The 25,233-nt window shown below is 45.7% G+C and overlaps 1 protein-coding gene across 1 annotated transcript in view; it reads left to right on the forward strand.

Annotated features, from left to right (window-relative positions):
- LOC135215571 (elongation factor Tu-like) overlaps positions 1-25,233 on the forward strand; it is a gene marked incomplete in the record, with an annotated part of 110,209 nt that overhangs the window by 13,362 nt on the left and 71,614 nt on the right. The window contains 1 exon segment of the mRNA XM_064250429.1: positions 4,293-4,546. Coding sequence (XP_064106499.1) covers positions 4,293-4,546 — 254 coding nt within the window.

A 25,233-nucleotide genomic window follows, 5' to 3' on the forward strand; every position in this document is an offset into this window, starting at 1 on the left:
GATGCTCAGTGATGAATTCTGATGGATATTTGGCTCAGCTGCTGAATCCCCTGTTGGCAGATGCCTCAAGATCAGGAGATGGGTCCTATGCGGACACTGCAGAAGTTGCTCAGAGTATCGTAAAGGAAGGGCACCTCTCCATTCAGATTCTGAATGGTCGGAGGAGGTGATTTCATGAGTCACTACCTACCTGAATTGTCATTGTTTAGTTGCTGTTGCATAACTTTATGCCTGGTATAGTCTGGCGTCACTTGATCACGGGTGTCTTGTTCGGTGGTTGTGTCCAGTGTGGTGGTATTTGGTAGTGCCATGTTGTCTAAACCAAGACACAAGGTAATCATATTACCAAATATAATATCACACCAGAGACGACCACCGAACAAGACACCCCTGATCAAGAAACGCCCACATAGGACCCACCTCTGATTCTTGAGGCATCCACCAACAAGGGATCAGCAGCTGAGCCAGATATTGCTCAGTCCGTCCTTGCTCCCATTCATCAGGGGACTGGATGATTTCCCTCATTATGAGGATGCCTATTTTCACGTCCCAATCTACCAGGACTCAAAGAAATTTTTTGAGATCGTGTTTGGGAATCAAGGTGTACCAGTTCCAAGCATTATGCTTCTGACTGTCGAAAGCCCCAGAGTGTTCACTAGAGTGTTGGCCCCTTTAGCCAAGTGGCTTCATTTGTTGGCAATAAACATCTCCCTATATGTAGATGATTGGCCAATTCAGGCCTCATTGAAAGAAAAATGCATGAAGGACCTTCAGAAGAATCTTACAATGACAAAACATCCATGATTAATGACAAATCTAGAGAAATCTCAGACTCTATCACAATGGATTCTCTATTTAGGGATGGTGATTGATGCTCAGAAAATTCGGGTTTTACTGTCAGTGAAAAGAATAGAGGATTGTCTGAAGAAAATCAGCATATTCCTGTCCCTATCAAAGTGTTTAGCAACACAATGGACAAGTCGCTGGGCACTCTGGCATCCCTGGAACAATTTGTAAACCTAGGGTTTCTAAATAAATGACCTCTCCAAAATTTTCTAAGATGCAATTGGGATCAGAAGGTTCATCAAGACACTTTTGTTTTTTCGGATCACCAAGAGATTAAGGAGGACCTGCTATGAATAAGGGGTTCTGCAGAAAGCCTGATGGAAAGGAAGTCCCTGTTCCCACTGAACCTGACCTAGAATTCTTTTCCAACCTGTCTTGACATAGGTTGGGGAGCTCTCCTGGGAGACAAGAAAGTTTAGGTAGTTTGGTCGCAACAGAGAGATCTCTTCACATCAATGTACAGGAACTAAAAACGACTCATCTGGGACTTCAGCTTTTCTTGGAGGAGGTTTGTGACAAGATGGTGGTCATCCATGCAGCATTGGCTTACATCAAATTGCAAGGAGGGACTCACTTGTTCTCCCTTTGCGAGATGACCAAAGACCTTCTGCTTAGGGCAGACTGAACTCGGACTCGTTTAATGACTAGTTTCATTCAAGGAAGATTCAATGTCCTGGTGGATGAACTCGGCCTTCAAAAGCAAGTATGTACGTTTCCAACAGAGTGGACTCTCAATCTTCAGTTCTGCAATGCCCTGTGGGACCTTTAGGGGAAGCTGATGATAGATTTGTTAGCAACTTCCAGTAATCATTGCCTTCCTCTTTTTTGCTCTCTGTCTGGATCTAAGGGGCTGGGCGATGGATGCTATGTTACAAAGTTGGTCCAGGCTGGAGATGTATGCTTTTCCCCCCATTTAGGATGATAGGGGAAGTTTTTGTGAGGAAAATTTCCTGGTCACACTACGTCAGGATGATGTTAATACAGTGGTCCAACTGTATTCGCGGAGGATGAGTACCAGACCCCCTGTGAATAGTTGGAACCCTTATAAAAATGCTTAAAATGGCTTATTTTGTTAGTTAAAACTCAAGAAAACCCACTAAAGATTATTATACCTGGTTTTTTCAATAGTTTTATCACAAAAAGTGCATTTTATGATGAAACCGATTAAAAAAAAAGCAGGAATTTGTGGATATTTCTCATAGAAAAATACTGTGAATAGGCGAATTTCCCACGAATAATAGGGGTATATGTTTCAGAGAGAAATCTGTGATTGTGTGAGTCCGTGAATCTAGAGAACGCAAATACGGGGAGACTCACTGTAGCTCTTTTGGCTAAGGAAAGAGTGGTTTACGGAACTGCTCCATCTCTCCATGGACTTCCAGAGACTCCTTCTGTTGATATTGAGTCTTCTCAGACAGCCCCATTTCAGGAGATTTCATCAGGGGCACATCCACTCTGGCCCTGAAAGGATTTCAACTGTCCACAGACTTTTGCTAGCAAAACGATTTTCAAGAACTGCAGCAGAAGCAATTGCAAGATACAGAACAGTCTACTAACAGAGTATATCAAGTGAAATGGGCAGTGTTTAGACTTTGGTGTAAGGGACATAGGGTCTTGTCTTCTCATCCCTATGTCCCTCAAGTAGTGGATTTTCTCTTATATTTAAGAAATAGTAAAGGCCTATCATCTACTATTTAAGGGGTACAGAGCTATGCTTGGCTCTTTGTTTTCTCAAGGAATCAAGACTTGTCTGATCTCCTGAGGTCCTTCAACACATCCAAAGTCAAGGAAGAACAATTGTGTGCATGGAATCCTGGCGTCATCCTTAAGTGGCTTTCAAGCATGTGCTTTGAACCGACGAAATCATCTTCTATGAGAGATTTTGCTACGGTGAAAAGAGTAAGTGAACTTCATGCTTTGGACGAGAGAATGCTTTTCCAATGCGAATGCGATTTGTTCTCTTTTGGGTTTTCTGGCAAAGAATGAGAATCCGTTGCATCCTTGGCCACGATCGTCACCGTTATAGTCTCTTGGACATCTTAGGCCCAGAAGAAGAGGAAAGAGTTCTGTGCCGTGTGTGGGTCTCAAGATATTATCTGTAGAGAACAGAAAAAGTCAGAGGCCCTACTAGGAATCTTTGGTGTTCAGTAAGGAACCCTTCAAGGCTCTTATCCAGAAATGCAATTTTTTTTTTCTTGAGAGGGCTTATCCCAGAGGCGCATTCTCAAATTGAAGGAGCTCTGCCTGTTCTCTAGGTAAAAGCCCATGAGATTAGTGCTATAACACCATCTCTAACATTTAAACATAATCTTTCTGTGGTGGCAATTCTATAGCTGACTTTCTGGAAGTGCAAGTTGGTTTTCATCATAGTACATTATATGTGATGTCGTAGCGATATACAATAACTGCAGTATGTTGCGACCTTTGTCAATGGTTGGTGTAGTGTTTCGAGAGGAAAGGAAGCTTGGCTTCCTTACCTCTTTTTGCCTTGGTATTTGGTGATTTGAGTTTTTGGGGAGCCTGGAGGGTACTGAGTACCTAGAGTGCCCACCAGTTTTTAGTGTGTGGTTGTGGTTATATGTTTTTTGGGTGATGCTGACATAATGTCTGGTTTTTATATGTTATTTTGTACTGCGCCCTGGGAAGAGGCATTTGAATGTTTAGCTTTCATTTCGTTATTGATCTCTTATATCCAGCTTTGCAAAGCTCTTGTAACTACTTCGTCTAGTGATCAGAGTACTCTTTCACTGTGAAGCACCCACTTCAGTAGAAACAATCCTGCCCCTACTGCCACACTGCTACATGGTGGAGATGAGTGCCAACCAGAGGCAGTAACTTCCTGCAGCAGCTCTCCCACCAAGTAAGGAGCAACAAGCATCGTTTCAATGCTATCTCTCATTTCATTAAAAATATTTTTAATGTCTTGAGGTTTGGCCCATGAATGTTTCCACCCACAATTCCGTTTCAGCTAAGTAATTACTGGGTAAGTTACTTATATAAAAATAGTATTTTTGTAATAAATGAGATTTTATGTATAGTACTTACCCAGTAATTATACCCAGTAATTATGGATGGAGCCCACCGTCCTCCCCTTTTATGAACCTGAGTTCATAAAACAAATTGAGCTCGTGGATGAGTTTTTCCTCTTTTACCCCGACAGTGGGCGGAGTCTGTCACCAACATAAACAAAAGGCTATCACTAATGGGAATTTCAAAATTTAAACTGCTGTCAAGTAGAAACTCTTAGCTAAATAATTACTGGGTAAGTAATACATATATATAAAATCTCATTTTATTATAGAAATATCATTTTGCAATTGTAATTTGTGCATGGTTTTTTTTCTCCTTCAGTTTATTAGTATACATAATAAAATTTCAAGTTTTTTCTAAAAATTTAAGGAAGTTTGAGGTGTTAAGATATATTAAAATTAAGCTCTTATTTTCAGAGATACAGAAACTCAGATATAATTGCATTTGGTAGATTCTTCTCTTCCGTTGATGCAAAACCAAACTTTAATGTAGGAACTGTTGGACATGTTGACCATGGTAAAACTACTCTCACAGCTGCAATTACTAAAGTTCTCCATGACAGAGGCCTGTCTGATTATATGACCTACGATCAGATTGATCGTGCCCCTGAAGAAAAATTGAGAGGAATCACAATCAACACAGCCCATGTCTCATATTCTTCAGAAACAAGGTAGTATATAGCTGTAATTGCTTATTCTGTGCCACTAATTTTCATTGAGTAACTGAAGTTTTATATACTGCTTTGTCTATACAAATGATAAACCTTTTATTTCATTAATATTCAGTTCCCTTAAAATTACTGCTGGTATAAATGAAAACATGAGAGGCTTCACATTAGATTATGCTTGTGAACAAGGTAGTCATCTACTGACAGGCAGGGGCGAAAGCCTTACCCAACTGTTGGTTTGCATTACACTTTGCTTCCAGCTGCCATCAATTCCAGACTTTTTTCTTGACTGCCCAACTTTTGCCATTCAAACTTTAATTGATTAAGCTTCTTGAGTTTTTATTTAAGTAACTTACCAAGTAACTTACCAAGTACAGGCAGTCCCCAGTTATTGGCAGACTTGGTTAATGGCGATCCGGTTTTATAGGGCTTGTCTAGCACCATAAAATTTGCAATTTATGGCGCCATAACAGGCCAAGTTTTGGTTATCGGCGCCATAATGTGCTGATAATAGAGTTATGGCACCATAACATACTTAACAGAAGTGCCATTAACCAGTTATCGGTGCCATAAACCAAACTCCGAGTTTCAGTTAATGGCAGTTTTCATTTATCAGCACCCTGCTGATAAGCAGTGAGTGCCTGTAATTACATAGCCAAGAATTTCTAAGTACCAGAAGCTAGAATTTGAATATCACAGTAGCAATTCTTTTGTTTTGGTGCATGTCAGTACCCCTGCCCACTACCAGTGGATAGGTAAACTGCTCAGCAAAGAAGCTTGCTTTCGACGAAGGTAGTAAGCTGTAGCTTACTGTGACTATGAATTTTGTCATTTACTGAGTGTTCTACAGTATCTTCGGTGAAGTACTATGATTCTTGTCATAGCCTTTCTGCATTTATTAGCTAGTTAGGCTTAATTAACAGTACTTTGACCAGTTTAAGGTTTTTAGTCTGTTTTTTTAGCTTTTATCTACCAATGTCTGACTCACATATGTCGAGTGTCTGTTATTGCAGCATGGCTAACTTCAGGAAAGTATGACTCTTGTTCTGTTTGTGTTAGATATAAAGGTCAAGTTTGCACGGTTGAATTGACATGTAATGAGTGGATAGGCTGGGCTGAAAGGCAGTGGAGGATGTTATCATCTTAATGTTCAAAGTTAGAGAAAGATATAGGAAGCGTAAGGCTACCAATAGGCTCAAAAAGTCATTAGCTAGCCTGTTCCACCTAATCTTGTTCCCAGCTCCCATGCTTCCGATTCAAGTGCCATTACCAATCTTGATGCGAAGTTTGAGCTACTAGCTAACTCTATGGCTCAGTTAGGGGAGTCAGTACGTATGCTTCTTGATAAAGCGAAAAGTAGTGTTAGTGGAGGAGCTGGATGTCCATCCCACCAGTTCCCTTAGGCAAAGGTCCTTGACATACAGTGGACCCCCTGTATTCACGGACCCACAAATTCGCGGAATTCTCTCGGGAACGTTTCCCTTCACTATTCGCGGAAAATTCACACATTTGCGGTACCACAAATTCCTGTTTTTTTTTTATCAATTTCATCATTAAATGCACTTTTTGTGATGAAACTTTTAAAAAAACCAAGTATGAAAATTTTTAGTGGGTTTTTCTTGAGTTTTAACTAACAAAATAGGCAGTTTTTAGCATTTTTATAGGGGTTCCAAACATTCGCGGGTTCTAACTATTCACGGGGGCGTCTGGTATGCATCCTGTGAGAATACGGGGGACCACTGTACTTCCCCGCACCTGGGAGAAATCATACCGTAAGCTCAAGGGAGGTTGGTGGGGTCTGCCTACAGGCAATCGGCCCCTCAGTCGCACCTGTCAGTGTCTCCCAGGTTGCAAAAGACAGCCGTTGGAAAAGCATCTTGTACAGTGCTCATCGTCTTTCTTCGAGCTCGGATGCGTCAAGCCCGGAGAAACAACGCCGATGGCATGGTAATGACTTTTCCAGACCACTGAAAAGGTCTGCAGTGGAATTTTCTCTTGCCCCTCTAGTTCTGCCTAAGAAGGCTAAACCCTCTTGTAGTTCCTGTTTCTGTTATTTCTCACTCTCCAGAACAAGTTAGTGTATATCTATTGCAGGTATGTTGGAGAGCCAAGTTCTGATTAGTGGTTTACCTCACAACCATCCAGTGATGCCAGGGCACAATTTGGGTTCTGTTGTGGCTCCTGTGTGTAGTTTCTGACATATTTCGACTCCGTATCCCTTGGTGGTGCATGTGAGCCCATTGGCGCATGAGTCTCTAGAGGCACAGGAGTGCCCAATAGCACTGAATCTCCCTTGTCCACCTGAGCACCCACCAGTTCTCTCACCTGCACTTGAGCCTCTTGCAGCACCAGTTCTGCCCACGGCTCCTTGTATTTCATCTCCTCTTTCAGTTCGGCTGCTCAGAAGTTGGTTAGCAGCTAAGAGAGCTCAAGGGAAGGCTGCCTTCCTCTCTTTTTCTCCTTGCTTGACTAAGAGAAGGCACTCGTATTGCTACACTAGGGAGTTTCCCTCTTTGAGTGTTTCTGCCTCTACCCAAGGGGATTTCTCAGAGTCTTCTCAGAGGTCAGCATTCACAGTGGCAAAAGTGTTGTTTTCTTTGGCTCTCTTTTTCTCACCTTTAGTTCACGACTTCCTCTTCCCTGAAGATGTCGTTAATGGGATCGCCTCCAACTTGCAGAAGTCAACACAGGCTTTGGTCACGTGGTGTTCCAAGCACTCCAGAGAGACTCTGTCTTTTGTACCTAATTTGTCTACTCCCTTGCAACGGTTACTCTTTCACGGTGGAAAACAGAAACAGCAACCCAAGACAAGAGGAAAGGTCTGCTTTCCATCCAAAGGAATCGAGAAGTCATCATCCAAGTCCACCCCTAAGAAATGAGAATGGTCTTTCCCATGCAGCAGTAGGTGCCAGGCTCCATCATTCCTGGCAAGAATGGAGCAGAAGAGGAGCAGAGCAATGGGTGGTAGAGGTCTTAGAAGTAGGATACTCTATTTCTTTCATCGACTATCCACCCTTAGTCAAGCAGCCCATCACGTTGACAGCATACTCACTTGGCTTAGAGAAGTATTCTACTCACGCCAACGAGGTGTCTGCTCTTCTTCTGAAGGAAACCATCAAGAGAGTAGAAGACCCTCAGACCAAGGGCTATTACAATTGTGGTCCCAAAGTCGTCAGGTGGCTGGAGGCCAGTCCTAGACGTGAGTGCGCTGAATGCCTTCATTTTGAAGACAAAGTTCAGAATGGAGACAAATCGTTTGTTTTATACATTCAACTTACCTGTCAGATATATACTTAGCTATAGACTCCGTCGTCCCCGATAGAAATTCGAATTTCGCGGCACACACTACAGGTAGGTCAGGTGATCTACCGCCCCGCCGCTGGTGGCGGGAATAGGAATCATTCCCGTTTTCTAAGACAGATTTTCTCTATCGGCCGTGACAGCAACATTGTTGTTGTTACTCCTGATTTGATTTTCGTGTTTTTTCATCGCTATTGATCTTCTAAGCCGGTTATTTTGGAGACGTATTGGATCTTTGGTTTGGCATACTCTTTCGTGGACTGTTATTTGGACTTGGTTTTTGGATATTTCTCATAATGTCGGATTCTAGCTTTACGGTTAGAAGACAGTGTGTAAATGAGGGATGCATGGTGAGGCTACCGAAAGCTTCGGTAGATCCTCACACAGTTTGTAAGGGGTGTAGAATGAATGAATGCTCAATATCTAACACCTGTGATGAATGTGTAGGTTTGAACGAGGAAAAATGGAAGAATTTAAATTCCTATTTAAGGAAGGAGAGGACAAAGGAATGTCAAAAGCCTTACGGAGGTTATGGAGAATCCCCACCGATCAGGCGTCCCCTCGGCAGATTCTGTGACGACCCGAACTGCCAAGGATCGCTACCGAAAAAGCATCCTAAAACAGTGTTTTTCGTCTTCAGATTCTTCACCTAATGTAAGGGGCTGGAGCTCTGATGAACTGTCACGCCCCTTAAAAAGGAGTTGGAAGGCTCCAACTTTGAATTCAAGCCCTGAGCTTTTCTCCGATGGATCTCCATGTGAAAGGAAGAAAAGCTAATTAATTCCTAAACGTAAATCGGAGTCCCCTTCCTATTCTAGACCTCCTTCACCTGAATCGGGAAAGGAGAAAGAGAATGCTGCTGCGAAAATTCTACTGAATGTACAGGAGCAGCTCTCCGCTTTAGTAGGAGTTTTTACGAAGGAGACTCCCAGAAGAAAGGACTCTTTCCTTCCGATAAAGAGAACGAAGGGAAGGAAAGAAGAAACGAACGTAAAAGTTGCGGATTCTACTCGGATGAGTATGAAGAATGCGCCAAAAGTGCCAACCTGGCGCAATGCGCCAGATGCGCTAGAAGCTCCATATGAGTCAGAAGAGCCAGAAGCGCCAGCCTGGCGCAATGCGCCAGAAGCGCCACCCTGCCGAAATGCGCCAGAAGCGCCAGCCTGGCGCAAGGAGCCACGAGCGCCAACCTGGCGCAATGAGTCACAAGCGCCAACCAAGAGCAATGAGCCAGAAGCGCCATCCAGGTGCCAGAAGATACGGACATCTTCCAAAAGACAATTAAGCCAGGAGGTTTTGTCTAGCTTTCGGAAGGATAAACCTTTACCTGACAGGGAATCTAGGTGCCGCACAGGCGGCCGTAGCCCTTGTCAGGATATTGGTGATTCCGTGGAAAGCGATAGGAGAGGACATCCTTCCTCTGACAGAAGAGAAAGGTGCCGCACAGGCGGCCGTCACTCTTGCCAGGAGAAGGATAAGGTCGTGTTGCAGGATCAACCTATCTCTCGTAGTTGCCGCACAGGCGGCCGTCGTTCTTGCGAGAGTGGGGCAGATGTTGCAAGAGACCCGTCTCCTATTGAAAATAAACAATCCTCTTCGGAAATGGAGTTGGATTTGGAAGAAGTTTCGGACTCGGAAGACCACTCGGCTCCAGGCTTGTCAGATTACAAGACGCTGGCAGCCCTCTTACTTCAAGAGTTTGGGGACTCTTTAAGCCCTACTGCTCCTCCTTCTCCGAAGTCTTTATTTACAAGTACTAAGGTCTCGAAGCCATCATCTTTCATTAAAATGAAGCCAACCATTTCCATGAATAAGGCTCTCCGATTCGTAGGAAATTGGTTTAAATCCAAGGAGAAGGCGGGGAAGACAGTCTTTGCCTGCCCTCCTTCCAAACTATCAGGAAAGAAGGGAATCTGGTACGAGACGGGCGAATCACTGGGTCTAGCTCTCCCTACCACTGCCGAAGCAGATTTTTTGAATCTGGTGGATTCGTCAAGGAGACAAGCCTTGTCATCGGCAAAGATCACATGGGGGACTTCTGAGATGGACCATCTCCTCAAGGGATTGTTTAATGTCTTAGAAGTTTTTAACTTCTTAGACTGGTCCCTTGGGGTGTTGGCCAAGAAGACTCAAGAGAATGAATCTCATAGCCCAGAAGTCCTTTATAGTGTACTGTCCTGTATGGACAAAGCGGTTCAAGATGGATCAGGAGAGGTGGCCTCGCTTTTTGGAACTGGAATTCTGAAGAAGAGAGTCTTATTTAGTTCTTTCTGACGAAAGCAGTTACTCCCATTCAGAGGTCATCTCTTCTTTATGCTCCTCTTTCGGACCAATTGTTTCCTGCACAACTAGTGAAGGACATTTCTCATTCTTTGACAGAAAAGGCCACGCAAGATCTCTTGGCCCAATCTGCAAAGAAATCAAGGACTTCGGTTCCTGTTAAGAGAGAGAATCGTACTCCTCAACAGCCCTTTCGAGGGAGCTCCTCTTCCAGACCCTCCCTTAAGAAGAGAGGAATACAGAAGAGAGGTAGGTCTTCATTCAGACCTATCAAGAAAACAAAATGAGACACCAGTCCTTCAAGCACCGGTAGGAGCCAGACTTCGGAAATTTTCCAAAGAATGGACTCTCTGAGAGGCAGAAAGATGGTCTTTTTCAGTGGTAACGAAGGGATATATGATCCCCTTTCGAGACAGGCCTCCCTTGACAACGAACCCGAGGGAACTGTCCGCCAATACAGGGTGGACTGCACTAGGGGGCCAAGAAAGAAGCATTATTGCAACTGGTAGAACAGATGTTGCAAAAGGAGGCCATCGAATTGGTTTGGGATCCGCATTCCCGAGGATTCTACAACCGTCTTTTTCTGGTTCCGAAATCCTCGGGAGGGTGGAGACCGGTCCTGGATGTGAGCGCATTGAACCGATTTGTAGAGAACACAAAGTTCTCTATGGAAACATCGAAATCGGTTCTTGCGGCTCTTCGTCCAGGAGATTGGATGGTCTCCTTAGATCTACAGGATGCTTACTTTCATGTCCCCCTGCATCCATCATCGAAGAAATATCTCCGATTCATGATGCAGGGAAAAGTATTCCAATTCAGAGCCCTATGCTTCGGCCTGTCTACGGCCCCTCAAGTGTTCACGAGGCTAATGACGAATGTTGCGAGATGGCTACATCTAGAAGGGATAAATATATCCCTTTATCTAGACGATTGGCTAATAAGAGCAAAATCGGAACTTCAGTGCTTGAAGGACTTGGAGAAGACTTTGGATTTGACAAAATCTCTGGGACTACTCGTGAATCTCGAGAAATCACAATTGATCCCCAGACAGAACATAGTCTATCTGGGGATACAGATGGATTCTCGGGGTTTTCGGGCGTTTCCATCACAAGAGAGAATTGCTCGAGGCTTAGAAAAAATCTCGAACTTCTTAGGGAAAGAACGGACCTCGGCGAGGGAATGGCTCAGTCTGCTGGGCACCCTTTCCTCGTTAGAGCAGTTCATTTCCCTAGGGAGATTAAATCTCAGACCTCTGCAGTTTTATCTCAAACAAATGTGGAGTCAAAAGACAGGAGACTTGTCAGACTGTTTTCCGATTCAACAGGGGATAAAATCCGACCTGAAGTGGTGGTTAACCCCATTAACAAAGAACGAAGGGGTGTCCCTCTTGATTCGGAACCCTCACCGAGTGTTGTTTTCCGATGCCTCGGAAACAGGTTGGGGAGCAACACTGGGTCCAAAGGAAGTGGCGGGTACCTGGACCAAACAACAGGCTACACTGCACATCAATGCGAAGGAACTCCTGGAGATTCACCTAGCCCTGGAATACTTCGAAGCGGAAGTCAGAGGAGTGGTAGTTCAAGTCAATTCCGACAATACCACAGCTCTGGCTTACATCCGGAATCAAGGGGGCACTCACTCTTTCTCACTGAACGAAATAACGAGAGATCTATTAACCTGGACAGAGGAACGGGGCATAATTCTGCTGACAAGGTTTGTTCAAGGGGTAAAAAACCTAAGGGCAGACAGGTTGAGCAGAAAGAACCAGGTACTCCCGACAGAGTGGATGCTCCACTCAGAAGTCTGCAGACAAATGTGGTCCCTCTGGGGAAGACCCCAGATCGACCTGTTTGCCACGTTCCTCTCCAGGAAGATAGACAACTTCTGCTCGCTAGACAACTTCGCTCGCTAGAAGAAGATCCCAGAGCCACGGCGATCGATGCTTTCCTCATGGATTGGTCAGGGCATAGATGCCTACGCCTTTCCCCCATTCAAATTGCTGGGGGAAGTACTAAGAAAATTTGTGGCATCGGAGGGAACGAGACTAATTCTAATTGCTCCCTTCTGGCCTTCCCGAAACTGGTTCACAGAGGTACTGGAATGGACGGTGGACTTCCCCAGATCTCTACCAAACAGGACAGATCTGCTCAGACAACCCCACTTCGAGAGGTTCCACAAAAACATCCAAAGTCTCTCCCTGACTGCCTTTCGACTATCGAAAGACTGGTCTGAGCGAGAGGCTTTTCAAAGAAAGTGGCAACTGCAATTGCTAGAGCCCGCAGAGCCTCTACCTTGCGGGTCTACCAATCGAAGTGGGAAGTTTTCCATAGATGGTGTAGGTCGAAGAAGCTGTCCTCTTCCAATACCTCTGTGACCGAAATCGCGGATTTTCTCCTCTTCTTAAGAGAAGAGTCAAAATTGGCCGTATCCACTATCAAGGGATATAAGAGCATGCTCTCAGCTGTTTTTAGAAACAGAGGGCTGAATCTGGGAAATAATAAGGATCTTCATGATCTCATCAGGTCTTTCGAGACTACGAAATTGAGATCTTCTATTCCCCCGAGTTGGAACCTTGACGTAGTCCTAAAATTCTTGATTTCGGACAGGTTCGAACCTCCAGATAAAATCTCATTCAGAGATCTTACTAGTAAATGCATATTCCTGTTGGCTCTCGCAACTGCTAAGAGGATCAGTGAATTGCATGCTTTGGACTCTCGGGTGGGATTTAAAAAAGACTCGGCTGTTATTTCTTTCCAGGATCTATTCCTAGCAAAGAATGAAAACATTTCTAAACCTTGGCCTAGAAGTTTTGAAGTCAAGGGACTCTCTTCTCTGGTAGGTAGAGAGTTGGATCGGTCCCTTTGCCCAGTCAGGACCTTAAAATTCTATTTAAAAAAGAAGACACAGCTTCAGGGATGTCGACAAAGTCTTTGGTGTTCGGTAAGAAACCCCAAAAGACCTATGTCAAAGAACGCACTGGCGTTCTTTGTCAGAAATGTGATTACCGAAGCTCACAGGAATTGCCAAGAGAACTCTTTAAAGCTGCTGAGAGTAAAAGCTCACGAAGTCCGGGCTGTGGTAACTTCCCTTTCTTTCACTAAGAATATGTCCATGAGAAACATTTTAGCAGCAACTTATTGGAGGTGCAATTCAGTATTTGCATCCCACTATTTAAAGGATGTTAGAGTAACATACGATAAATGTTTTTCTCTTGGACCTTATGTATCGGCGGATACTATGCTGGGAAATGGAGCAGACGCTGATCCTTAATTTTGTTTTTATGTTTTTAATGATTATTTCTAATATTGTTGTTGAGTTGTGGGTTGCTTGAAAGGATGTTCGGGGATGACTCCTTTCAATCTTAGTACTAACCCCAATTAGGATCAGGTGATCGGGATTAGTGTCGTGCTCTATGATCATGCCAATAGGCAAGGTGTTTTGTCATGTAAGTGGATAGGACCCCATTGACAAAGATCCTAAGGTTCTGAAGCGTAAGTGGGTAAGACCCCTGTAACAGACCATCAAGAACTCTGAGCATGAGGTCACTACCTCGCTGAGGCTCTTGAAGCGATACGGGCTCCTAGGCAGTAGCCATGAAGTCTTTCGCTAGCACAGGTAGGAATCAAGGTTTTTTATTTTTATTACCTACAACATATGTTGTTTCCTGTCTATTTCAGTAAATTAGCTGTCTCTTACCCTCCGCCAAAGGTGCCAATCAGCTAAGTATATATCTAACAGGTAAGTTGAATGCATAAAAATGTTATTGTCATGATACAATAAAGTTTTATGCATACTTCACCTGGCAGATATATACGGTGTATGGCCCACCCGACCTCCCCTCAGGAGACAGGTGGAAGAGAAAATCTGTCTTAGAAAACAAGAATGATTCCTATTCCCGCCACCAGCGGCGGGGCGGTAGATCACCTGACCTACCTGTAGAGTGTGCCGCGAAATTCGAATTTCTATCGGGGACGACGGAGTCTATAGCTAAGTATATATCTGCCAGGTAAGTATGCATAAAACTTTATTGTATCATGACAATAACATATTATTACTTCCATCCATAGAGGGAACTGGATGGTCTCCATAGATATGCAAGACGCGTACTTCCATGTCCCCATTTATTTGGACTTGAGGAAGCACCTGAGATTTGTCTTCAAACACCAAGTCTTTCAGTTTCAGGCCGTTTGCTTCAGTATGACAATGGTGCCGCAAATTTTCACTTGCGTTCTCGCTCCTCTTGGGGGTTGGCTACATCTGAAGGGGGTCAGCATCACCCTTTATCTGGACAACGGGCTTTTTTGCTCTCTGAGGAAACTTAGCTGCATTTGAGATCTGCAGAAGAATTTGGAGCCAGCTCAAGAGTTGAGCCTTCTTATCAACCTTCCAAAATCTCAACTAGTCCCGAATCAACGGATAGTTTATTTGGGAGTGACACTGGATTCGCTTCTTTCTTTGGGCTTTTCCCTCCTCAAAGAGGGTAGATTCATGTCTTCTCACAGTAGACAAGTTCCTATTTCTCCCAAAGTGGTCTGCCAGAGATTGGATGAGTCTTCTAGGAACCTTATCTTCCATCGAGCAGTTTGTTTCGCTAGGCAGGGTTCACATGAGGATCCTTCAGTTTTACCTTCAGTCCAAGTGGAACAGAAGATGTTGTGTTCCTGATCTCGCTAGAAGTGAAACAGCATCTACTTTTGTGATCAGAGACAAGACCACTGGAAGGGAAGTCCCTTTCCACTCTGAACCCTGAGCTTAACTTGTTTGCAGACGCCTCTGACGTAGGTTGGGGAGCTCTGCTGGGCAGCAAGGAAGTTTCAGGGACATGGAACTCAGCTCAGAAGGCTTGGCACATCAACCTGAAAGAGCTGACAGCAATCAGTCTGGGATTACATGCTTTCACTCCAGAAGTCAAAAGGTTGCATAGTAGCAGTAAACTCTGACAACACAACAGCCCTCTCGTACATCTCCAAGCAAAGAGGGACCCACTCATTCTCTCTCTGCGAGGCAACAAGAGACCTTCTTTGGGCCTACACGAATCAAACGAAGTTAGTGACAATATTCGTTCAGGGCAAGATGAATGTTTATCAGACCAATTCAGTCACCATAACCAAGTCATTCCTACAGAATGGACTCTGGATCCAGCAATCTGCTCAGATCTTTGGAAGCTGGGGGGAAGACCGATGATCGACTCGTTTGCAACCGCAAAAAGTCATTGACTTCCACTTTATTGCTCTCCAGTGCCGAACCCAGTGGCATGGGCAGTGGATACCATGCTTCTGAATTGGTCAAACAAGGAAATTTATGCCTTTTCACCCCTAGGAATGATTAGGGAGGTGTTACAAAAGTTCCAGTCACACAAGAATGCATCAATGATCCTCACAGCCTCATTGTGCCCTCTCAGGGAATGGTTTCTGGACCTGATAAGTCTGTTAGCAGATTTTCCCAGGTTACTCCCCCAAAGGCAAAAACTGCTCAAACAACCACAAATACTGAGGTTCCATCAAGGATTGCCTACTCTGGCTCTGAGAGGGTTCAAACTGTAGTCCAACTGCTCAGAGCAAAGGGTTTTTCAGGAGTGACTGCAGAGGTGATCTCGAAGTGCAGAAAACAGTCATCCTCCAACATTTACAAGAACAAGTGAAGTATTTTTCATGCTTGTTGCAGAAGAAATCAAGTCTCTTCATCTCAAACATCTGTAACAGATATTGCTGACTTTCTTCTGTGCCTAAGGACGTCTAGAGGATTGTCTTCTACAGTCAAAGGGTATATGGCCATGCTAAGTTCTGTATTCAGGCACAGAGGATTAGGCTTGTCTTCAAATCAAGACTTATCGGACTTGATTAAGTCTTTTGATACCTGCCAGCGTAAAGACACTTAGCAGGTATCATGGAATTTATACCTAGTCCTGAAATGGTTGTCTGGTCCTCCTTTTGAACCTCTAGCTGCTGCTACACTTAGGAATCTGACCAGAAAGACTTTTCCTGATCGCCTTAGCCTCAGCCGAAACAGTGAGCAAAATCCAAGCCTTGGATAAGAGTGTGTTTCTCTAATGGAGACGCTTTATTCTCATATACTTTAGGCTTCCTCACTAAGAATGAGAACCCTATGAAACCTTGGCCTTGCTCTTTCACTATCAAGAGCTTGTCTAGCATAGTAGGAGCGAAGCATGAAGAAGGGACTCATTGTCCTGTGAGACCTCTGAAGTTTTACATTCACAGAACTGGAAACATCAGAGGACTTTCAAATAGCTTGTTGTGCTCTGTTAAGGATCCCTCACGCCCTCCCAATAACAACGCTCTTTTGTTCTCCCTTTGAGACCTCATTCAAGAAGCACATTCCCAGATAACAGTAGAGGCTCTACCTGTATTGAAGGTAAAGGCTCATGAGATTAGAGCAGCAGCTACAATTCTGGCCTTCAGATAAAATCTTTCATTGGCTTCCATTCCCCAGTCAACTTACTGGAAATGTAAATCAGTCTTTACGACTCATTATCTTAAAGAAGTGGAAACAAATATTAATGACTGCATTACTTTGGCTCCATTTGCAATGGCTGGCATGGTAAGGGAGAAGAAAACTGTTGAGTCCTAGGAGAGTTGGGGGTGGGGGGGCACTTGGTACTAGATACCCTCCAGAATTGTTGGTAGGGTGGTGGTTTTTAATATTTGTTGTATGTAATTTGTCAGTATTCTGGCTTTGTGTTGTTGTTCATGGTACTGCCACCAGGGTGGGGGCAATGTCTGAGCTTCACCAGTGCTAGGTGAATTCCTCGCTGTAAGGCCCCCACTATGTAGTAGGTAACTCTGGTCTGACTCCACACCTCTACTAGTTGAGATGAGCTGTGCCAGAGGCAGTATTGACTGCTATAGCTCTTTTAACAGGTAAGGAAACAACAAGCATTATGATAATGCTGGCAAAATCTGTCTATTCGCATGCTGTTTACAATTATAATTGCAATAGATTTTCATCCATGAATCCCACCTAGCAATGTGGGAATCAGCTATGGTAAGTTACTTAAATGAAAATTATATTTTTATAATAAGTTTTTATTTATACTTACCAAGTGATTACAGAATGGGAGCCCACCCTCTTACCCTCTCATTGATGATAAGGCATAAATGAATTGAGGTTCTTTTCCAAGTTGTTTCCCTATCCCCCGGTAGTGAGCAGGGGTACTGACATGCACCAAAACAAGATTCACTACTGTGATTTTCAAATTCTAGCTACCAGTACGTAGAAACTCTTAACTATGTAATTACTTAGTAAATATAGATAAAACCTTATTTTATTATAAAAATATATTCCTTTTGTTTTTATTATTGTTGACCGTATGTTTGCTTAGTATTTTCAAACCCATCAGTCAAATAAACCTTTTTGCAAGGATTTAGGTTTGTGTTTTCCTTGCTCCTATGAATACTGTTTTCATCAGACAGGTAACAGCATCTGGTAGTTACACAACAGCTGTGTCATTCTCTGATATGCTTGATCATTTATTTACCATTAGGGTATTCGGGTACAGTAGATTTAGTTCCTAGGAGGTTCCATGACAGCAGGTGGCCTTAATTAAGGTACACGCAATCCTGCAGTCACAGCCTTTCTTTGAAGTATATTTATTGGAATTTGGCTTGGTAGCCGTATTCCTATGTTTTGTACATGCAACTGCACCGCACCGGCAGATATATACTTAGCTATAGTCTTCGACGTCCCCGACAGAATTTCAAATTTTGCGGCACACACTACAGGTAGGTCAGGTGATCTACCCTCCCGCCGCTGGGTGGCGGGACGAGGAACCATTCCCGTTTTCTAATAAGATTTTCTCTGTCGCCGGTCCCAACAACACCCGTTGTTGGTTCCTCCTGATTTGGATTTCGTTTTTTTGCTTGCCGTGGATCTTGGACTGTCTTTTGGTGACGCATTGGATCGTTGGCTTGGCATACGCTTTTGTGGATTTTTCTAAGGATTTTGCTTTTTCTGATTACTCTAATATGTCTGACGCTGGTACTGTATTTAGAGTATGTGTGATGGATGACTGTAAGGTGAGACTACCAAAGGGTTTGGTAGATCCTCACACTGTATGCATGAGGTGTCGGGGTAATGAATGTTCGATTAATAATCCTTGTGCTGAATGTGAGGGTTTGAATGAGGAAGGATTGAAGTCTTTCTTCTTATTTGAGGAAGTTAGAGAAGGACAGGGTTAGGAAAGCTTCGTCCAGAAGCTCCAATAGGTCTCGTACTAACGAGCTAGTCGAGGATACTTTAGAACTTAACCAAAATGTAGCCGTATTCCTATGTTTTGTACATGCAACTTCACCGGCAGATATATACTTAGCTATAGTCTCCGACGTCCCCGACAGAATTTCAAATTTCGCGGCACACTCTACAGGTAGGTCAGGTGATCTACCCTCCCGCCGCTGGGTGGCGGGACTAGGAACCATTCCCGTTTTCTAATAAGATTTTCTCTGTCGCCGGTCCCAACAACACCCGTTGTTGGTTCCTCCTGATTTGGATTTCGTTTTTTCGCTTGCCGTGGATCTTGGACTGTCTTTTGGTGACGCATTGGATCGTTGGCTTGGCATACTCTTTTGTGGATTTTTCTTAGGATTTTGCTTTTTCTGATTACTCTAATATGTCTGACCCTGGTACTGTATTTAGAGTGTGTGTGATGGATGACTGTAAGGTGAGACTACCGAAGGGTTTGGTAGATCCTCACACTGTATGCATGAGGTGTCGGGGTAATGAATGTTCGATTAATAATCCTTGTGCTGAGTGTGAGGGTTTGAATGATGAAGGATGGAAGTCTCTTTCTTCTTATTTGAGGAAGTTAGAGAAGGACAGGGTTAGGAAAGCTTCGTCCAGAAGCTCCAATAGGTCTCGTACTAACGAGCTAGTCGAGGATACTTTAGAACCTAACCAAAATGTAGTTGTTGCAACCTCTCCTCCAGTTTCAGCCCCTTCTCCCTTCATAGAACCTGCGGATTCGTCTTCAGAGATGGGTGACATGAAAGCCGCTCTACGCAGGATGGAATTGCAGTTGCTTGCAATGGAAGGTAAGAGTGCTGTGAGAAGTGATGAGTGCAGTGTTCCCAGTGTAGTGGAGGGGGCGTCTGATCGGCTCCGCAACGCTCCCAGGTCTAGACCTCTTCCAAACTCCCAGGCCCGGTAGAGGAGGAATGTCGAAAACCGTAAGGAGGTTGTGGAGAATCCCCACCGGTCAGGCGTCCCTTCGGCAGGCTCTGTTGTCTCGACCCAGGCTGCCATGCATGGATCGCCACAGAAAAGGCATCCTTAGGAAGTGCTTTTCGTCTTCCGATTCGGCTTCTCCAAGGTGCGGATGGAGTTCGGCTGAGGAGTCTCGCCCTTTGAAGAGATCCTGGAAGGCTCCCAGCAGTGTTTTAGACTCCAGCCCGGAGCGCTTCCCTGAGGAGTCGCCTTCTGACATGAAGAGAGCCAGGAGATTCCAAGATAGCCCTGCTTCTCATACGCCTCTTCCTTCTTCTCCGAGGCCTCTCTCGCCTTCTCCTGAAGGAGATCAGGAGAAGTCCACTAAGCGTATCCTTGTGGACCTCCAGGAGCAGCTTTCTACGTTGATGGGCGCTCTGGATAAGGACCCTCCTCGCAGGAAGGACATCGCGCTTCCGATCAAGAGGTCTAAACTCCCTCCTCGCAAGAGACGGGCTTCTCAGGACAGGAGCCCCTCTCTGAGAAGTTCCAGGCGCCTCTCCCCTGTTAGGCTATCTTCTCCTGTTAGCCGCTCCTCTTCAAGCAGGCATGCTCCTCTTGATAGGCGCTCCTCTCCTAGCAGGCGCCCTTCTCCTGCCAGGCGCTCGTCTTCCAGCAGGCGCTCTACTCCTGGTAGACACCCCTCTCCTCACAGGTGCTCTTCGCCTGGTAGACGCGCCTCTCCTCGCAGGGGCTCCTCTCATAGCAGATGCTCTTCTCCCAGCAGGCGCTTCTCACCTGGCAGGCACGATTCTCCTGGCAGGTGCTCTACTCCTGGTAGACGTGCCTCTCCTCACAGGCGCTCTTCTCCATGTAGGCGCTCTGCTACTTCTAGACATGTTTCCCCTGGCAGTCGTGCAGGGGAAGTGGCCTTGTCTCACGAACGTCTTCGAGCGACTACGGAGGAAGACTTGGAAGACGTCTCGGAGGAGGAAGCCCCCAGATCCGCGGGTTTGACGGACTACAACATTTTAGCGGCCCTGTTGGTGCAGGAGTTTGGAGACTCCCTTAGCCCGGCTGCTCCTCCTTCTCCCCGATCGCTTTTCTCCAGCACCAAGGCATCGAAAGGCTCCTCCTTCCTTAAGATGCGTCCCACCATCTCTATGAAGAAGGCCTTGCAAGGAGTTGGGGAATGGTTAAGGTCCAAAGAGGAGGCAGGCAAGACGGTTTTTTCTTGTCCTCCTTCCAAGCTCTCTGGGAAGCATGGCATTTGGTATGAGACAGGAGAACCGATAGGGTTGGGACTCCCCTCATCAGCAGAAGCGGACTTCTCCACTTTGGTGGATTCCTCAAGGAGACATTCCCTTCTGACTGCAAAGACTACATGGGGAATGACCGAACTGGACCATTTTCTCAAGGGACTGTTTCGTGTACTGGAAGTCTTCAACTTTTTGGATTGGTCCCTTGGGGCTTTGGCGAGAAAGACTCTAAACCCAGAGTTTCTTGGGCCAGAGGAGCTAAACGGCATACTGTCGTGCATGGACAAGGCAGTTAGAGACAGATCGGGGGAGTTGGCCTCTCTCTTTGGAGCAGGGATTTTGAAGAAGAGAGCGGTGTACAACTCCTTCCTTACTAAATCCGTGTCTCTGGTTCAAAAGGCTTCTTTACCTTTCTCCTCCGGGCTCTCCCTTCCGTTCCAGACTCGTTGCGGCGTTGTTTTGTTAGCTCGCTGACCAATTAACCCTACCGGTGAACAGCAGCTGGAGCGTCGAGCACTGTTCTGGTGGATTAGTCAGAGGAGGTTAAGGTTAGAAAGATTATTTATTCTCTGTTGGTATGTCTCCGGGCCTGTGTTTATTCCGGTGAGGTGTGGTCTACCATCACATGCGCCAGAATGTTATACGCCAGAGTTCTACATACCGCTGTTCCTGCCACTCTGTTTTCCGTATTTCTCTGTTGTTATCGCTGCTTTCCCCACTTCGGTGGGGGTGGAACTAGGCTTAGGCAATGCGTTTCCAAATGACTTGGAATTGCTATCCTACTCCGGTGTGATCAGACTCAGGCTTAGGTTTTACCTTGTTTCCCTGTTCTGTTCATATCAGGCCAACTCAGCCGGTCATGGCTATTGCGATACCAAGATTATGGATTCCGGAGCAGGCGGAGACAATCAGAGCTTTTACGTTATGTAAAATTATAATAGTTGATGTTTACCTGTAGCTGGTTTTAGTAGAACTAGTCTAAGTGTACACATACCGACGGAATTAACTCCAGCGGAACTATTTGACGATACTCATGTATCAATTTTAGCTTACAGATGGTATGCTGTCAGGAGTTGGGTTGCACAGCCGTCCTCCAACAACCGTGTGGTCATGAGGTCTGTTGGTCTCATGCCAGCTGTGCTGTGGAGGTCGATAACCTCTTGGTCTGGCACCCGGACGGCTGTGAAGTTTGCTACTCCTTGTTTGAGAACGTGACTGATGAGTCGGTAGGTACCATCCTCACCTTGGTAATGTTCTCTATTTTTATGATATTTCCTTATAGTATATATGTTTGGAAATAAGGCACGTTCTGCCACTGGAGGATCTGATTTCGTCCTCTCTTACAGACTCCTCAGGCGCTCAAAGCCTCCTCGTTGGTGACCCTAAGGGTCTGGGTTGGAGGTTTTGGTAGGAACGTCGCTGCCGGATGCCCCTATGTACTGTCGGAGGAGCTTTGTTCGTTACTGTACCCAAACGTGAGGACTTCTTCGGCAGTAGCTAGGGAAGTGGCCCCTATTATTGCCAAAATACAGATGGAGACCCAGGCCCCTCCGGAAGACCAAGAGGGCTTGTGCAAGGAGATAGCGGAAGAGGTGGCAGCTATCAGTATCCATCATGAACCCATGACCGTCGACACGCAGGAAGAAGGTAGGGAAGTAAGTGAGGCAGGTAGTTTTAGATTTAGATCCTCTAAAAAGAAATAACTTTCTTTCAGCCCAACTCTGTCTTCTTCCTCTTCTTTTCAGGGCTTCTCAAAGTCCATGAACCTTGGGGACAGGTCTGGTTCCGTGATCCCCAAGGTGAAAGTCCTGAAAAAGAAGACTGCCTAGGACTACCAGACCAACTAAACCTACTCCGGCGAGTTCCGCCAGGTCGTCATTGGTTCCCACGCCTATGGCTTCCTTGGCTAAAGCTACTCCCCCGCCTAAGGGGTCGAGAGCTAAGGTATCTAAAGCCAGACCTACGGAGTCTGGCTTCGACCCTGATACCTTCGCTAATTTTCTCATGGAGAAGATGGGCAATATCGTGGAGTCGAGGTTTCAGTCGATGTCTTCTCAGCTCGCCTCGGGCTTGGAGACATCGGGTCAGTCCATCCTGTCTCTGGCTCAGAGACTACAAGTCCAGGAGAGTTTGCTGGCCAGACTTATGCAGTCCGGAGGCACACAGCAGTCCTTCATTATGCCGGACGCTTCTAAACTTCCGCCATTCGAGGACAGCAACCCATGGCGGTTGGTTCTGCATGCTCCCTTTTCGGATGGCATGTTGACGATTGAAGGCTGTGGAACCCGTCCCGTGGAAGATTACGAGTTCTTCCCGGCGGACCTCCAGTTTCCCTTCCGAGGCTTCACTCGGTTAGCTGAGGAAGCATTCGTCAGGGTAGACAGGGTCCCAAAGGAGACTGTAATTTATCCTAGGGACCAGGCACAGTCGGCATGGGTCCGCACCCTTTCGGAATGGGAGTGCGCCAACACCAAACTGACGCCACACAAGGGTTGCTACACCATGTTCGTGGTGGGGGATAACATCCTGACCCCTTGCACGTCTAAGATCGCGGAGTTAACTCATCAGGCCGGAATGGAGGAGACGCCGATGCCTCAGCTTCGAGAGACAGAGCCTACCTCTCTGCTCTTTCCTGGAGATCTGGAGTGCTGGGTGGGCGCTCCAGAAACGTTCAGTTGGCAAACTCGATCCGGAGTGTGCTTCCACTCAGTTTAGCGAACAACTACCCAGAATCCCGGATGCCATGGTAAAGGCAGAGTTTGAGTCCAGGTGTAGACTGAGTAGGTCGATCAACTGTGTTACTACATCGGAGTTGATGGCTTCTGTCTACTCTGAGGAACCTCTATTCCGGGTTCTAACAAAATCACTTTTGCAGACTTTGCAGTGTGACCTTTATGACTTTGTGGTTGCTAGGCGGAAGCATGTCTTTGCCGATGCTTCCATTAGACATGACCCCAATAAGCTCATTAAAGCTTCAATCTGGGGACCTAACCTCTTTCCTGAAGACGTAGTTAACAGCGTCATCAGTGAGGCTGCTAGGGCTAATCAGAACCTTTGTGTCCGCTGGGGTCTTCCCTCCAAAAGGAAGTTCTATGAGACCTCCGGACCGCAGCCCAAAGGTAGGAAGAGGGTCAGGAAGTACCAGCCCTTCCAGGCCCCTCAGACACAGACGATGATTCAGGTAGTTCCCGTCTCCCAGATTGGTCAACCTTTGACCTTTAAGGCACGACCACAACAACAAATTGTGTTGCTGCAGAGTCAGCCAATTCAACAGTCCTCGAGTTCGGCTACTTTCGTGACGTCCCCGGCCTTTAACGCTTCGTTTGAAGCGCAAGGGGCGTTTTGAGGCAATAACCGACATGCAAGGGGTAGCAGAGCAAGAGGTGCTTACTGGCACAGAGCTGGTTCCAGAGCTCTCTCCAGAGGCAGAGGTTCCAGAGGAGGCAGAGGAAGTAAGACCTCATCCAGTCTATGAGCCTCTCCAGGTTAGCGGGAGACTGTACCTCTTCCGGGACCATTGCACCTTCAGTCCGTGGGCCCACAGTATCGTATCAAAAGGTCTGGGGTGGAGATGGATTAAAGGGCCTCCTCCACCAGTCAGATTCCACCAAATTCCAACGACAGACCTTCTAGACTATGCCGAAGACCTTCTTCAAAAGAAGGCAATAAAGAAAGTCAGACGCCTGAAATTTCAAGGACATTTGTTCAGCGTGCCAAAGAAGGACACGGACAAACGAAGAGTGATTCTGGACTTGTCCCATCTCAACTCATACATTCAATGTGACAAGTTCCGCATGCTAACCGTCTCGCAGGTGCGGACCTTCCTTCCCCGTGGGGCCGTCACCACCTCTATCGATCTTACAGACACTTATTATCACGTCCTGGTAGCGAGAAACTTTTCTCCCTACCTAGGCTTCAAATAAGGAAGACAGGCTTACTCGTTCAGAGTCATGCCATTCGGGCTCAATATAGTGCCCAGAATATTGTTCAGGAACTAAGAGCTCAGGGGGTTACGCTAGTAGCTTACCTAGATGACTGGCTCATTTGGGCACCCAACGACAAGGAATGTCACAGGGCAACAGCCAAAGTAATAAAATTTCTAGAGTATCTGGGATTCTAGATAAACAAGAAAAAGTCCCGTCTCATTCTGGCGTCTCGCTTTCAATGGTTAGGAATTCAATGGGATCTAACCGCACACAAACTATCTCTTCTGCCAACCAAGTGCAAAGAGATAGAGAAAGTTATGAGACAATTTCTCAAGAACAGACGGGCTTCTCGTCGTACCCAAGAAAGAGTCTTAGGTTCACTTCAGTTTGCTTCAATAACAAATCTTTTGTTTAAAGCCAGACTGAAGGACATCAATCTGGTATGGCAGAAAAGAGCCAACAGCAGACTCAGACACAAAATCTCCTTGAATCCGCTGATACTAAGGAAAAGACTTCGTCCATGGACGACAGTCAAGAGTCTTTCCAAGTCAGTGCTGCTCCAATTTCCCCCGCCGTCTCTAGTAGTCCACATGGATGCCTCTCTGAGCGGATGGGGGGGCTATTCTCAGTACAAGAAGGTTCAAGGAACATTGTCGACAGTATTCCGCCAGTTCCATATCAACATCCTAGAAGCAATGGCCATTTTCCTGACCCTGAAACGACTAGCTCCAGCCAGGAATATTCGTATCAGACTAGTCTTGGACAGTGC

This window comes from Macrobrachium nipponense, chromosome 5 (assembly GCF_015104395.2).
Source record: "Macrobrachium nipponense isolate FS-2020 chromosome 5, ASM1510439v2, whole genome shotgun sequence".
Lineage (NCBI taxonomy): Eukaryota > Metazoa > Arthropoda > Malacostraca > Decapoda > Palaemonidae > Macrobrachium > Macrobrachium nipponense.